This window comes from Platalea leucorodia (genome assembly GCF_965183815.1).
Source record: "Platalea leucorodia genome assembly, chromosome: 3".
Lineage (NCBI taxonomy): Eukaryota > Metazoa > Chordata > Aves > Pelecaniformes > Threskiornithidae > Platalea > Platalea leucorodia.
The window spans coordinates 117,439,653-117,454,679 of NC_138825.1; the positions used below are offsets into that span (position 1 = coordinate 117,439,653).

The 15,027-nt window shown below is 48.0% G+C and overlaps 1 protein-coding gene across 1 annotated transcript; it reads left to right on the forward strand.

Moving 5' to 3' along the window:
- The first annotated feature begins 10,330 nt into the window (after nt 1–10,330).
- Nucleotides 10,331–11,365, forward strand: RHOB (ras homolog family member B). The gene has a single exon (XM_082306180.1). The coding sequence runs from the start codon at nt 10,630–10,632 to the stop codon at nt 11,218–11,220; it is 591 nt and encodes a 196-aa protein (XP_082162306.1). The 5' UTR covers nt 10,331–10,629; the 3' UTR covers nt 11,221–11,365.
- Nucleotides 11,366–15,027: the final 3,662 nt, after the last annotated feature.

Below are 15,027 nucleotides of genomic sequence, written 5' to 3' on the forward strand. Positions count from 1 at the left end.
TTGTATTAGAGGATAGCACTTCTGGCTCAAGTCTAGCCTGGATATCGACTGCTGGCAGTTTGCTTCTATATGGATTCATCACTATTGATTTTTGTTCCGGGTTTAAGATACAGGAATGTATCACTTTCCCAGCGTCAGTCTCATACAGACTTCCTAGCTCTCCCACGGCTAGTATCTGAGCTCTTCACATCTGAGCTCTTCACATCTGAGCGCAGCCACCATCCCAGCAGGCCTGGGGGTAGGAAGCCTCAGATCAGCCAGCGGGCGTATGTGCGCTGCAGGCTGCAGGGGCTCCTGAAGACGCAACCGTAAACGGGAAGGATGAAGCAGCACCTGCCGAGCTCCACGCCACTACGGGGAGACCGCTTCCTTCCAGCTACTTTGCGGTGCAGACGTGCACAGTCCCTTCTGTACTGTCGTACGGACTGTAGTTTGCAGTAGAATAGAGAAGCAACCCCAGATACGTATGTCTTAGGCCAATATTCTGACTACTGGGCTATATCCCCTTCTTTCTGAATCACAGGCCGATGCTAAAATACAAAAAAAGGAAACTATCCGGTCTGTGGATTTCTCATGGGAGCCAGATGCCCTAAAACATGGACAATTGTCCAACAGATTTCTTGAACAGCCACATAGTAACGTGCTCTTGCAAAAGTGCTCTGAGACAGATACAGAGGAAGAGCATTTGGATTTTTTGACAAAAGTGGCAAAAAGAGAATTTATACAGCTTTAGCAAAAGGATGATGAAAATCCTCCCACGGATTTCTCTTTTCCAGTTGCAGAGGAGTATACAGTGGAAATAGATTACCAACTTTTTATTTCACATAAAAACAAAAAAAATGTTAATGTTAAGAAATAGAAACCAAGATCAGTGTAACAACAGTTTAATTCAGACATAGGTACAGTGACTACTGGGAGTGAAACCAGTTACCCTGATCTTGAACAAAGCACCCTTCTGGAGGAAAATACTTCTTTATTTAGACTGAAAACAGACGCCAGTCAATACACTGACCAGTGTCCTCCTCAGCAACAGGCAGTGTAACCTCAGATTCGCCAAAGTGGTCTGAACTTTCCAAGTAGTGGGAGCAGTAAGTGCTTAGCATCTTTGCAAAACTGCCTCTCTCCGATTCAGTACCCCACATCAGAGGCACCTGAGACACCTGTGTTCTTTAACTTATCTGCAGTCTAATCCTCCCCACCCACACATACACATATAAAATGGAAATAACAATTTAAACCTATCTACATAAATACAGCTCTTTGAAATGCACTGATGTATGCTGTTACCTGAATCAGGAGAGCACTTACGCACAGCACACACTCACATCCAAGTTGCAGGGGGAGAAGAGTTTTAAAGTTTGGGTACAATATCAGGTTGCATCGAGGGGATTATTATAGACAGAGAGGAGAGGAAATTGAGGCTAAGAATGGTCCAGGATGGAAAAGGGAAAGGGCATGGAAAATAAGTCAAGAAAAAGCTCCAAGAAGTAGATGGTTCATGGTTACTTTAGGTAGCAGTTTAAGTTTCTCAGTTTTGGAAAGGAAAATAACACCTACTTATCACCAAGAGGTGGGTTGGTAATTCATGTTGAAAAGTGCTCAGAGATTCTTGGAAGAAAGGTATCTTTGGAAATGTGAAGTTTCATCCTTGAAGCATTTGTTATTATGCCACAGTGTGATTGTGGACTTCAAAACTGCTACTAAGAAGTGACATAGAATGAAATCAGCAACCCATCCAATAATAAATACTTGGCCAACCCCAGTATTTCTACCCATGGTACCATCAATAGACATATACCGGTGGGAAGAATGGGTAAGAAAAAATCTCAAGTGTGTATTTCACTAGGTCTCTCACCTGGAAAAGCTAGTTTGCTAAGTGTACAGCTCCAGGTGGTGTAATGAGTTTAGAAATTTGTGTTTACTCTCATTTTGTTTCCCCTTGGGAAACTGTAACCAAGCTGCCAGAGTGATGAAACCACCACCAAAGAAGTCAGCAAAAGAAAGCAATAGACTTCCATGTTCTCCTAGTTCATGACAGGTATGCTCAGATAGCCCTGCACCTTTACATCGGGATCAGAAGGGGTTTACCTGAAAATATTTCTCTGTCCACTTACTGATTTACAGCATGTGCCTTCAAATCCCGCAGTCACATTATTTGCCTGCTCCCAGACTTGCACCTTTAATGTCAGTCCATAACTCAGTTCCTTGGGCTGCCAGCAATCAGTGCTTCAGAGAAGGGAGGAGCATGGAGATGCACCCAAAGTCTTTCCATTTTGGTCCATCTCTGTGCCTCTCTGAGATTTTCTGCTTAGGTCAACAGCATGTCTCAGTCTCTTTCCAGATTGTTAATGACTTGCAAACCTGAGAGCATGGTTGTTGGCATTCCCTTTACTTCATGTCTTCTGCCTGCAAGTGCTAAGGAGAGACAGAAAGATTTAAGATCCATTCAGACCATAAGGACAAAGAGGTTTAGAGACTGAAGTCTGATCTTTTTAATTCTCTCCTTTTAAGGTGGGACTTCTATCAAGAACTGGATTACCCTACCCCAGAGCCAGGCTGTTTTACCCCAGTTCATTTGCCTGTGCCTGAAGAAGAGGTGGAGATAGCACTTTCTTCATTGTACCCTATGCTGCACATCGCATTCCTGATGCATTTATGGAACCATGCCCAGGCCAGCTCAACGAATGAATCCTAGAGAAAGTCAGACCTGTTCTGCCAGTCATCAGAAACCCACTGCTATTAGCACAGCAGACTATTGGATACGTGTGTGGTGACACCCTTCCCTAAGGACATCCTTCAAGGAAGTGGATGGAAGGCAGTGCGTACTAGGAAACCTGGTCAGCGCAGCTGCTTGCCACTAAGCCTTGCAGCCGGGAAGCCGGGATTAGATTCACCGAACAACAGGTTCTTGTGCTTGCCCTGGAAGTTCTGTTTTAGGTTCCTCTCCTAGTCTGTGTGCATCTCCCTCTGTGGAGAACTGTATGGAGCTTGGTCATTTCCATTTTTCACGACCAGTACTCAACTCGAATCTGGAATAGTGCTTTTCAGCCTGTTTTGGAGGCGGAGAAAAAAAGCAATCCAACTTTGCAAGTGTGACACTTTGCAGACATAAGGGATTTCTTTTTTCCTCCTATAACATAAAAGCAGCCCTTACAGCACCCACACAACAGCAACAAAGACATCTACTTACCTTTCCACATCATGAAATCCAACAACAAAATAATGTTCACTCCTCTTACAAAATTTGGCAGCGCCTGTAGTGCCTCTTTCTCCTCCTTTTCTCATTTAATGCACATTGGCTAATAATCTCCAGGGCTGTATCAACACCTTCTTTTGTCTTGGCAGAACACTCCAGGTAAGCATATGCCCCAATGCTGGCAGCTAAAGCTTTTCCTTCTGTAGCGTTAATTGGCTCGTTGCCTGCAGTAGTGAGTTTCTTCTTAATGCCTTCATCACCCCTTAGTTCTATCTTGGTAGCCACCAGAATAATAGGTACCGTGGGGCAGAACAGTTTGACTTCTGGAACCCAAAAATCAAGGATGTTTTGCTGTGAGTCAGGCCTGTCCACAGAGAAGCACATTAAAATAACGTCAGTGTCCTTGTAGAACACTGAGCGCAGATTTTGGTAACTGAATTCATTCTTCCCTGCCACATCAAAGAGAATTAGTTTCATCTCTTTCCCATCTACCTCTGTGTCAGTCGTGTAAGCGTCAAACAGAGTTGGCTCGTAGGACTTTGGAAGCTGTTCGTGACGCAGAGCGAAGAGGAGGCATGTCTTGCCACAGCGGTCATCTCCGACTACAGTTAGCTTTCTCCTGAGAGCAGCCATCCCTTGAAAACCAAGATGATGTACAAATGGATTATTCCCATGCTGGGTGGTTTGGGGTTTTTTTAGGTTTTGTGGAGAGTAGAAGGAGAAGAGGAGAGAAATTCCATTAGTTTGGAATTCTTCCCCTTATCTCCTTTTTTTTCTCCATACTTTTGTCTTACTTTCATTCCCTTTTTCCCCTTTTAATTTATCTAGTATCAGAATCTTCTGAAATTGTGAGTACCTTGCTCTTGGCTATTATTACAGATCAAAAAATGAAGGTATAAACCAAGTCTGGATGTAACCAAGATTCCTGCAGTGCCCTATATTTCTGTTTTATCATCTCAGACACCATTTATGGTCAGTGTTCAGTCCATAACAGATTTCATTTTCTAGATTGAATGACTTAATTTTGTGAGTGGGATGGAGTATAAAACACTGTACTGAACAACAGCCCAAATCAGTTTTATTGACTACATTTTTCCTGCCATGGTCTGCTAGTAGAATTCTACCAGTGGCGACAGCTATCCTGTGTAAGTCCATGCTGCTTTTGGTCATGGATCTGCTGTCATGTGGGAGTTAAGAAAATGTTCTCAGTCTTCATATATTCATGGTTAATTTATATGAGATAGAAGTTTGTTAGACTTACAGGATAGTAATTTCCAGCATCAACCACCTTCTCTTTCTTGATGTTCAGTATTAGATTGGTTTCTTCTAAGATTGTTGCTGCTTCAGCTTCTTTAGGTCACTGGTTCCCCTGCAGAGAGAACTCACCACCACTCTTCAAAGACTATCATGATGATCACAGTATTTAAAGGCATAGGTCGATGTTTCTTAATATAGCCAACCAATCACAAAGAGAACCTGATGACATAATTGTTTTTTAAAGAAACCTACTTTACTGGCAATAAAGTGGAAGTTACACAATTCATTAACAAATCAGAGCATGCTTACTTTAGAAATTTCCTCGTTCCTATTGCGAAAGACTCATCCTGAGTGAGCATTTCAGTATTGAGTGTGCCAAACTACTTTTGTGTGGGGGGCTGACAGTATTAGAGTGTAAAACAGCAGTAGAGCTGCCAGACAGACCCTCAAGACACCCCTTTCCAGATCTGCTGAGGCATTGTAGAGAAATGAATTGCAGAATCAAAGAACGGATGAGATGGGAAGGGATCATCTAGTCCACCCTGCCCTGCTCAGAGCAGGACCAACTACAGCAGGCTGCTCAGGACTGTGTCCAGCTGGGTTTTGAATATCTCCAAAGATGGAGCCTCTCTGGGCAGCCTTTTCCAGTGTTCGATCATCCTCAAAGTAGTGAAATGAAGTCTATCCCCTGGAGACCCTAAAGAGAAAAAACTGTCCCGCGTTAAGGACACTCTGTTGAACTCCAGAGATGAAGACTGAATTCCCTGCTATCTTGTTGGCATTGGACAAGTCATTTCTACTCTCTCTGTCTCAGTTTTCCTGGTAGACAAAGACTGCAAGGTGTCTGCAACCACTAAAAACTGAGAACAAAGGGAACCGGAGGTAGATTAATTTGATCTCTGCAGAGAGAACTGTTCCCAAAGGCATTATTAGTGATGCAGATACGTAACTGCTGATTAGTATAGTTGCGTGGTCAGCCCATTTATTTCATACCGCTACAGAAGAGTTCTTCAACTGAGATGAGGGTTTTTAGGTCTATAAATTTTAGCCTAAGGATGAGGAACTTGGTTTTGCTTAATTTGAAGTCAGCTGGAGACCTGAGGCTGCTTTAGTTTTCTATGGTGGTCTAATTTTACTCTGCCAGACCGTATTTCCTGAGTCCTGTTCAGTTATGAATCTGATAGTCTTGCCATAGGAACCTGACAAAATTAAAGTCATCGGCTTCTGACTTGCCCCACTTATTCCCCGGAACAGCAGCGGCAGTGGGTCCCGTACAGCTCTTTAGGATCATAAAGTCATTTCTTGTTTGGGATGATGTGCTTTTATGTGCACTGTACTTAGCCTAAGCCTCTGTATGAAAACACACAGGCCTTTTTCACCTTCTCCTTTTGTGCCTTGGCCTTCTGGTTTCTAGGTAGATCAGTCTGGCTTCTCTGCTGAGAGCACTGATCACAAGGGGATCTGAGAGTTAAATTCTGTTTTTCTCCAGGGACGCTGGAAAGCAATGGACCTGCCATCACACGCAACAAGTGGTCTGGCTCCTATATATGCCAGAAAGTCTTAGCAGCTTAAAGAGACAGACACTTACCATTTCTGCCTGTCCTCCCACATCTACTCTGAGCTTTTTCCCACTAGCCTGTAAACGGCTCATATTTAGCTAGCTCTTGCTTTCCTTACTTCACTGAGCAGCTTTGCCTGCACGAGGACTGCAGGATGCTTGTTGCTAGCGTTACAGTACAAGTCAGCGTGCAGGACTCAGTATGCCATTACTGGCACACACGGCTCCCTCAGCATCTTATGCCACAGCAGGCAATGTAGTTACTTGCCTACTTATTGACAAAAAGGAAAAAGATTACCTTCCCCACTGAGCTTTCACACTTTTGGTACAGATTTATACTTGAACAGAGATTATCTGAGTTACAGACATGCCCTTTAGAAAAATCTGTTCAGCAAGAAGAGCAGGGGGGGAATGTAATCTGGAAACAATCTCCAGTAACTGACTGGAATTGTCTTCTCAGCAACAAAAAATGCCAATTGGATTAAATCAAGTAAAAAACAAAAGGCTGAGCTTTAATCTCAAAACCACCAGCACAAGCAATGAAAGCAAAGAAGTGGTGTCTTCTTTCTCCTACTTCATGCTTTCTTCATCAATCATACAGATGTATGTGGTGCAGCAGAACTAATGCTCTGCTTAGAGAGTGCACATTTAGGGGTTACTGGAAGTGAAGTTTCAGCTTGCTTAAAGAAGTATGGTTTAGCATATCATGCAAATTTGATCAGAAAATATAAAAATTATAACATAAAGTTCAAATTCAGCCCTAAAATATGTGAACTGGCTACACTCCCTGGTGCCTTCCAGACCACGACCATGCTTGAATACAGCATCGGTCCTGCACAAAATTCCCAAAGGAGAGGAAAAAGCCACCTCATCCCAGAGTCTCTTTTCATTATTTTCTTTCCAGGCTTTCCACCTCTGCTCTCAGTCACCAGCCCAAGAAGGAAGCCTAAGCACTTCCACAGATCATTATCCACTGTGCTCATTTACAGCACTGCTGCTCTTCCTCTTTCTGCTGCACTCGCAGCACTGCGATGCTGGTCAGATTCCCGTTTTCCTTGATGCATCGATCCAAGCAAGAAGAGAAAAGGATTCCTGTGTACAACTCTACTCCTGATTTCCACTGCTCTTGAAACAAGCTCGCTTCATGCTTTCATGTATGGGCTGAAGAAAGAATGCTCCAGAGAAGAGAAGCAAATATATGTAACTGAAAAGATAATACAAATTAAAGGCCTCTTCACTTCCACTTAGACAGCTCGGGGCAGCTACCTCACAGTGCACTGATATTTGTGGGCTAAATCCACTGCAGGAGAAAGGTGCCATGCAGCAAATTCACATTAAGTATGAAACCCAGGGCATGATCAAGTTCCAGGTATTACACATTGAAGGATAAATGTGTGGTAAGCACAGTGACTTAGATGTTCCCTCTAGAGTCCGTCGCTGGAGTTTACCCTAGGACAGTGAAATAAGTGTGATCTCAGCCTAAGTGAGTCACAGGGCTGGGCCTCCTGATATAAAGTCTCTGGGAAACAAAATATAAAGCATTTGAAACCCTAGGTCAGGGAATTACATAGACTTTGCTGCAGTCTTTTGTGTAAGGTGAGAGATGAAACATTAGGCCCTTTGGCTTCAGCGTAACTGTGTGGAAGACGACAGACCTCACTAAAAAATTAAGCAGTTATGGCTCAGACCGTAAGTGGGTGCTGGAACTCTGTCTGCGCTGCTCAGTTGCAAGAACAGCCCCTGCTATGGGTTTGATTTGGGTTAGTTGGACCTTTGCAGAGTATCCCCTTAGCATAGCTTGGAAGTTGGGACCAGCAGACAGTTTGGGTGAGGCCACCCTGCTTTGAAGTCTAGAAGAGTTAAAGAGTATGAATGTGGGCCACTTACTTTGCTTTCTCTGCGCCGAGGCCCACAGGTAATTGCTAGCAGCACCCCGGGTGAACGACAGAGCCCTATGCTTTGAAATGAATAAGCTGCGTATTTCCCTGTCTTTCATGGCCCAGCACAGATGAGACAATCAACATAATTGCTCATTCGGATGATTCTTTTTTTCTATTTAATGAAGTGTTTCGCTCATGAAAAGACAAAACCAAATATCCAGGCACGATTCTTCATGCCACCCAAAAGTCAAATAAAAACGGATTGAAAAGCGTATTTAAGCAGCACCTCTCGTGATCTATAAAGTGCTTGCAGCTTTTCCTGCTGCCACCCGCCGAGGTGGAGCTTTCCAGCTTTGGAGCCGTGAGGACGGCGGGCGCCCACGGCGGCGGGGTGGCCGCAAGGTGGCTCTGAACTCCAGTGAAAAATCACCACCAGCTGAATATCGCCGAGGAGCTCCGGGAGACTTACACCAGCACATGTATTTAGAAGACTGACATCATACAGCAGATTAACTCTAAATGCCTATCAGAATGGCTCTACGTGCTTGTGATTGTATTTATAGAGAAAACAGCCACAAGCTGCCAATGCTCCATCGCCAGGACACGCCAGCATGGGGAAGACTTCCACATAGGTAACTTTTTTTTTGTTTCATGAAGAATTTAAAACTGTGGGCATTGACAATAAATGTAAAGGGACAATGCAAATCAGAAATTTACCCCGTTAAAAGGCCACAGGTAGTGGAGAACACCGATGCCTATGACTGCACTTTATTTCTGTTTTTTTTTTCAAACATCAGTATGAATTTATTATGTTCATGTAAAATATGCTGTACAAACTATGTAAGATCAAGGTACAAATCCATCCATCACCATCCAGGGACATGCTCTTTTGACAGGGAGAAATGGGAATTACAAAAATCTCACAGAAGATGAATTGTATTTCAATGTCTAGGATTAAGTGAACCATAAGTGAACCATTTGCCCTATTGACACACACTTCTGCAACAGTCTACCACAAGTAACTTGTCAGGCAATTTGATATACTCAGTGGTGCATTTGGTCTTCAAGTGGACATTTTAAAATGCAATTTTTAATAACAATCACATTGTTCAAATCACTCAATTTTGTTCTGTTCACTAATGCCAGTGCTGGCTAGCAAAAGAGGACACTGTGGATCCAACCCTGAGAGGCAGTAGCCCAGGACATCATTTAGGTGAAAATGTTTGCAGGGAAAAAGCTCGAGACAACACCCAGTTAAAGAGCGATAGCTGCAACAGGGACATAGCGAATCGCTACCCATAATTTCACAGTGTGAGACTTCACAATGCACAGCTTTATTAACGCACCCAGCGTGAGCCATCTGTTTGTGTTAAGGTACTTACACCCTATCCTCCAAGCAATCTGAAACTCCAGCCTTTTGCGCTCATTTTCCACATTCATTTTTTCATTACTGTGACTTCCGATATCTCTGTAAATTGAGACCAAAAGGGCATTTCAGTTCAAGCCTGCAACTTGTCCCCATTTATAATTCCTCTGTTCCCTTTTGGCCAAAACCTGGCGGGAGAGAGACTCAAACATGATGAATGTTTTCCTTTAAGGAAGGGAAGTGGTTGAGTCCTGTGTTTTTCCAGTAATATCCAGCGAAGGCTTTTGTTTTATTTAATCGCCTGCAATAATCTCAGTTCCACTTTGCCTGGGCTTTAAAGACGGCATCTGGGACGCAGCGATTTCCCCTCTTTTCTCTCGGTTGCCCGCCCAGCCTCTTAAGACCGCTCATCCCGAGCGGCGGGGATGGCGGCAGGGACCGGCCCTGCCCTGCCCTGCCGCAAAGCCGCCACCCGGGGGCCGGCACAAACCGGGCCGGGGGTTGAGGGCTCCCCGGCGGCGGCAAGGCGCGGCCGGGGGACCTGCCCCGGGCTCCTCCGGAGGTGCGGCACCGCTGCCGGCCGAGCGCCGTCAGCCCCCTGCGGAGCCCGCCCCACAGCCCGGCCTCGCTCGCCTCACAGCCCGGCCTCGCTCGCCTCACAGCCCGGCCTCGCTCGCCTCACAGCCCGGCCTGCTCGTCCCCGCCGCCTCACAACCACCGGCCCCGCAGCCCCCCAGCCCAGCTCCAGCCGGCTCCAGCCACCCCACAACCACGGGCCCCGCCGCCCCCAGCCGGGCCCGGCCACCCCGATCCGCCCCTCAGGGCAACGGCAGCGCCCGCCGTCCCCCTGCGCCGCCCCGCCGCGGGCCGGGCGCCACTCGCGCTCCGCTCCCCCCCCGCCTCCTCCTCCTCCCCACGCCCCGCCTCCCGCCCGCGGCCCCCCGCCAATCGCGGTGCTCTCCGCCGGGGATGACCTCACTCCTTGCCTTCCCATTGGCCGGCTATATTAAGAAAGTCGCGAGCGCCTTTAAATAGCGGCTGCGGGCGGCAGCTTGCGGCAGTGGCAGCGCGGTGCGGACGGGCGGGCGGGCAGCGGCGGCGGTTCCCCAGCGAAGGGAAGCGAGCCGAGCCGAGCCGAGCCGAGCCGGGCGGGACCGGCGGCGCTCCCCACGTCCGTAGCGCTCCCCTGCGGCGGGGGACGGAGGCCCGGTGTCGGTGCGGGCAGAGAGGAGGAGGCGCCCGCCTGCCTGCGCGGGCCCGGCTCGCCACGGTGCCCTGTGAGAAGCGAGAGGAAGGGGGAGGCGGCGGCCGCGGGGAGGAGGGCGCTGACATCGTCCTGCTGCACGGCAAGGCCAGCTTGGCGAGCCTGGCCATGGCCGCCATCCGCAAGAAGCTGGTGGTGGTGGGAGACGGCGCCTGTGGCAAGACCTGCCTCCTCATCGTCTTCAGCAAGGACGAGTTCCCCGAGGTCTACGTGCCCACCGTCTTCGAGAACTACGTGGCCGACATCGAGGTGGATGGCAAGCAGGTGGAGCTGGCTCTGTGGGACACGGCCGGCCAGGAGGACTATGACCGCCTGCGACCCCTCTCCTACCCGGACACCGACGTGATCCTCATGTGCTTCTCTGTGGACAGCCCGGACTCGCTGGAGAACATCCCGGAGAAGTGGGTGCCCGAAGTCAAGCACTTCTGCCCCAACGTCCCCATCATCCTGGTGGCCAACAAGAAAGACCTGCGCAACGACGAGCACGTGCGCAACGAGCTGGCCCGCATGAAGCAGGAGCCGGTGCGCACCGAGGATGGCCGCGCCATGGCCATTCGCATCCAGGCCTACGACTACCTGGAGTGCTCGGCCAAGACCAAGGAGGGTGTCCGGGAGGTCTTCGAGACCGCCACCCGGGCGGCCTTGCAGAAGCGCTACGGCACCCAGAACGGCTGCATCAACTGCTGCAAAGTCCTATAGGGTGCGGCTGGAGCGCGGCGCTGGGCACAGTGCCTGGGTCACCTGTTGGCAGGCGGAGAGGAGCTGGGTTATGCACGCACACGGCATCTGCCCGTCCCCTCCGTGGGGGGCTGGCGATGAATCGGGGTGGGGGCTGAGGGAGGGAGCACGGTCCCTTAGCCTTGGCTGAGAAGGGTTGTGCTGGCTCAGCCGTGGGGACAGAGGGAGGGGGGGATTGCATGCCCTGAGTATTGGGAATAAAGTGGGGAGAAGCCTTCTCCCACCACCGGCCCCTGTGAGTTAACTGCAGACTCTCAACAACAAAAAGCTGCTGAGACTGGACTGAGCAAACTGCACCTGGCTCTTCCCCTTTGCCCACCACCTGCTGCTCCCGGCTCCCAGCCAGCCTCCTCTCTTTTGCAAGAGGAGAGCGGTGGAGCTGCGATGCTCGAAGGGACTTCTGCCTCCTGCCTGCATGTGCCTCCCCCCAGGCGGGCTGGGGAAGGGGGCTGCCTCTCCCGGGCTGCCTGCGGCATCCTCGCCTCTCCCGCAGATGTTTTGGCCTGAGCCTGACCTGCTGTGGAAGTTAGTGCCCTGAAGACTGAGACTGGGAGGGGAGGGTCATCCCAAGAGAAGCCTGTATATATCTTACCTTTTTTTTTGTCTTGTGCAAACCGGGGTGGTGCAGGGGCTGCTTTATTTAAAGTGAGGTGGGGAGGGGGTGCGCAGCTGGGACTTGTGTTGTGCAAAGGAACTTGCCCTGAGTGACTGATGCCTGCTGATAACGCGAGCCTTGAACTGACTCCAGCTGCAGAAGCCACCAGGCTGGAAAGTAAAGCTGAACTGCTCTGTCCTCCTTGCTGGACATCCTCCTCCTGACGGCCGAGGCAGGGTGAGCAAGGGGGAAAGGGATGATATTGCCATATTATGATCTTGGTGCCTGCTCCTTCCTTTAATGTTGTCTTCTGCAAGTATGTTCATTTGGGCTTATTTAAAAGTTTTGTTTTCAAAAGAAATTACTTTGCACAACTTGGTGGATTTTTGTTTTTTAAATTACACTCTCAATGCACTTGTCATCTGCATACAACACTGTAGCATTGGAAACATTCTTACTCAGTAACCTCATCTGGGTCTTGTTTTAAATTGTGATTCCAACACAAGACAGAATAAAACCACTGTATCTTTTTTGCCTTGGAAAAAATGGGTGAAAGCACTGTTCCTTATGCAGTGAGTACATCAGACATTAATACTACAGGGCAATTTAAAGAATCTAGGTTTATTTAAAACTTTATTTTCACAGGGTAGCCAACCCAGGTGAAAATAATCTTGTGTTTCTCTGGTTCAGAGAACAAATGTATCGATTTATGTTTGTTTACTTTTTTTCCCTCTTCCCTCAACAGTGGTACTGAGACTGTTTCTGGTTCTGTTTTTAATAAACTGACATGGCAAAAACTGAGATGTATATGATGTTTACATAAAATTATGAACTGTGTATGCAGTTTTTTATGTAAAGTATTAAAAGATTCTATGCTGACACTCATGAGAGCAGTGTTGTGATTTATGGAGACTGTCCTCAGCTTGCAACACTACACCTGGATGGTGTTGAACTGGATCAGAGTTTGCCCACTGCCTGCGTGCGGTCCTGTTCGTATTTTCTCCACTGGCTGAATTACCTGTCTGGCAGCTTTCAGAGGAACGGTGGTTATATTTTCCTTTGGGGGAGCTGCTTCCTTAATTTTTCTGTACAGCTGGTGTGTGGAAGTGTACTCAAAACTCAAGGTGGTGACTAATCCATCTTTCTTGCTGCTTAGCATAAGAAGCCTTGGTGCCTTGTGCGGGGTGAGCTTGGGCTCAGGCTCCCGGTGCTCCTTCACCCGCTGCTCTTGCTGCCTGTCGGTGGCTGGGGCGAGGTTTGGGCTTGTGTAGCAGCAGAACAGGCAGAGAACTGAAAAGTAGCAGAGGCAATAGGGCTTATTTTTCAAACAAAATATTTAGATAAAAGCAGTTTTTACGAGTGACGTCCCCTCTGCCTGCAGCGAATACCCCTGTTTGCTGCAGCAGGACATGCGGACAGGCCTGGCTCGCTGTTGAATCAGAAGCAGGGGGCTGTGCTTGTGCTGCAGGAGCCCCCCAAGCTGCCTAGCTAGATCTCCTAATTGCTGGCCTCGCTAATTCCCTTAGCAATAGAAAAAGTCTAGGCCTCTGCACATCAGGGATCCCCGGCAGGGCATCGTGCCTGCTGCTTCCCTCGCTGTCTCCGTGCCTCAGGCGTGCTCCCTGCCCTAGCCTGGGTGCCCGGGCTGGTGCAGGCAGGAGCACGGGGCCCTGCGGGTGCTGCCTGCGGCTGCGGCTCCTGGCAGAAGAGGTGGCCTGGTGCAAAATGCATTGCATAGTTTTCACTGAACAGTAAGGTCTATGCCCAAAGTGTTGATGTCTCCTTTTTTTTTTTTCCTGAAAAACTCCCTCAGGTACCTATAAGGCAAATCTCAGGGCAGTTTTATGTTTTTGTAAATCCTCTCGACTCCTTTTGCAGAGGTGTGAGAAAGGAGTGGGGCCTTTTGTTTTTCCAGCCTATGGATATCTGCTAGGGTGCACTGGATTGTTCAGAGATGTTAACAAATACCAAGGCAAGCAAAACGCATTTAGTGGCTTTTGCTTGTTTATTCACAGAGGGCTCTGCCAGCTGCCGACTGAGAGCAATGGGGCCTTTTCGGCAGACTAACATAGAAATAGCGGGCTCCTTGTTTGACAGCTGGGAAGTCAATCAGAAATAGTGTGGAAATACCTGGGTTTGCATTCAAATGCTACAGTACACACACAGTCCATGCTATGAGTTTATTGCATGGTTTCCTATGATCCTTAATGAAAGACAATGGCATTTTCACTCGGGAAATTTAGCCAGGATTTCTTAAAAGGTACCCAAGTACCAGGTTTTGGTATCGGGCTCCAAAGACTTCAATTCTCCTGATATTCAAAGGGTGAGTTTCTTATCTTCAATTTGAGAATCCTAAAATCACTTTTTGGTCCTAAAACATCCTTTGAAAAAAATCTAAGTTTCGGATGTTTAAAGGGCCACAGCCAAAGACCTCATTCTTGCAAAGGCACTCAAAAGCCTGGCTCTGGGCAGTGTAGCACTGCTCTGCGCAATATCAGCCTGTGATGTTAAAATCAGCATTGGAAATTTTTTCCTTAAACTAATTGCAATAGCTGCAAAACTTATAAATTCTGTTAGACTGCAGCAATAACTAATCTTCTCAAAACCCCAAAGGAGAAAGCATTAATATTTGTATTTTAAACACTGGCAAATTAGTTAGCATTGCATCCCTGTATAATTAACTATACCAATATTTTCCACTAAGGTGCCTACAAGGTAATTACATTCATTATTTCCAGTTGGACCTTTGCCCAAGTCAGGGCTACAGCATCTGGCCCAAGGGGGAAAAACTGTAAGAAAACACATTTCAGTTTTAACTGAGAGTGACCTTTCTCTGCTACTTGTGAAGCTGTGAGTAAGCCGACAGAGTGAGATCACCGTGTGGGAGTCCACCCGTCGGGGTCAGACGGTGGGATCAGAGCCATAACTCGTTTTGCTCTGTGCCACAGTGCTACGCTTGCTCGTTAGAGTCACAGCTTTGGTGGAGGGGGACAGGAGGTGTGGCTCGTCCCACCCTCCTTGACTCAGCGGTGCTGACATGGCCGGGCTGATGCCCCAGGGCAGCACCGGCTGGGGTGTGAGGACATCGCACCCACCAACTCCACCCCGTAGCTGCATCTGCCCAAGTTTAACATGGAGGGTCTGCCCACCGCTGGGGCCAGCCAGGCGCCCGA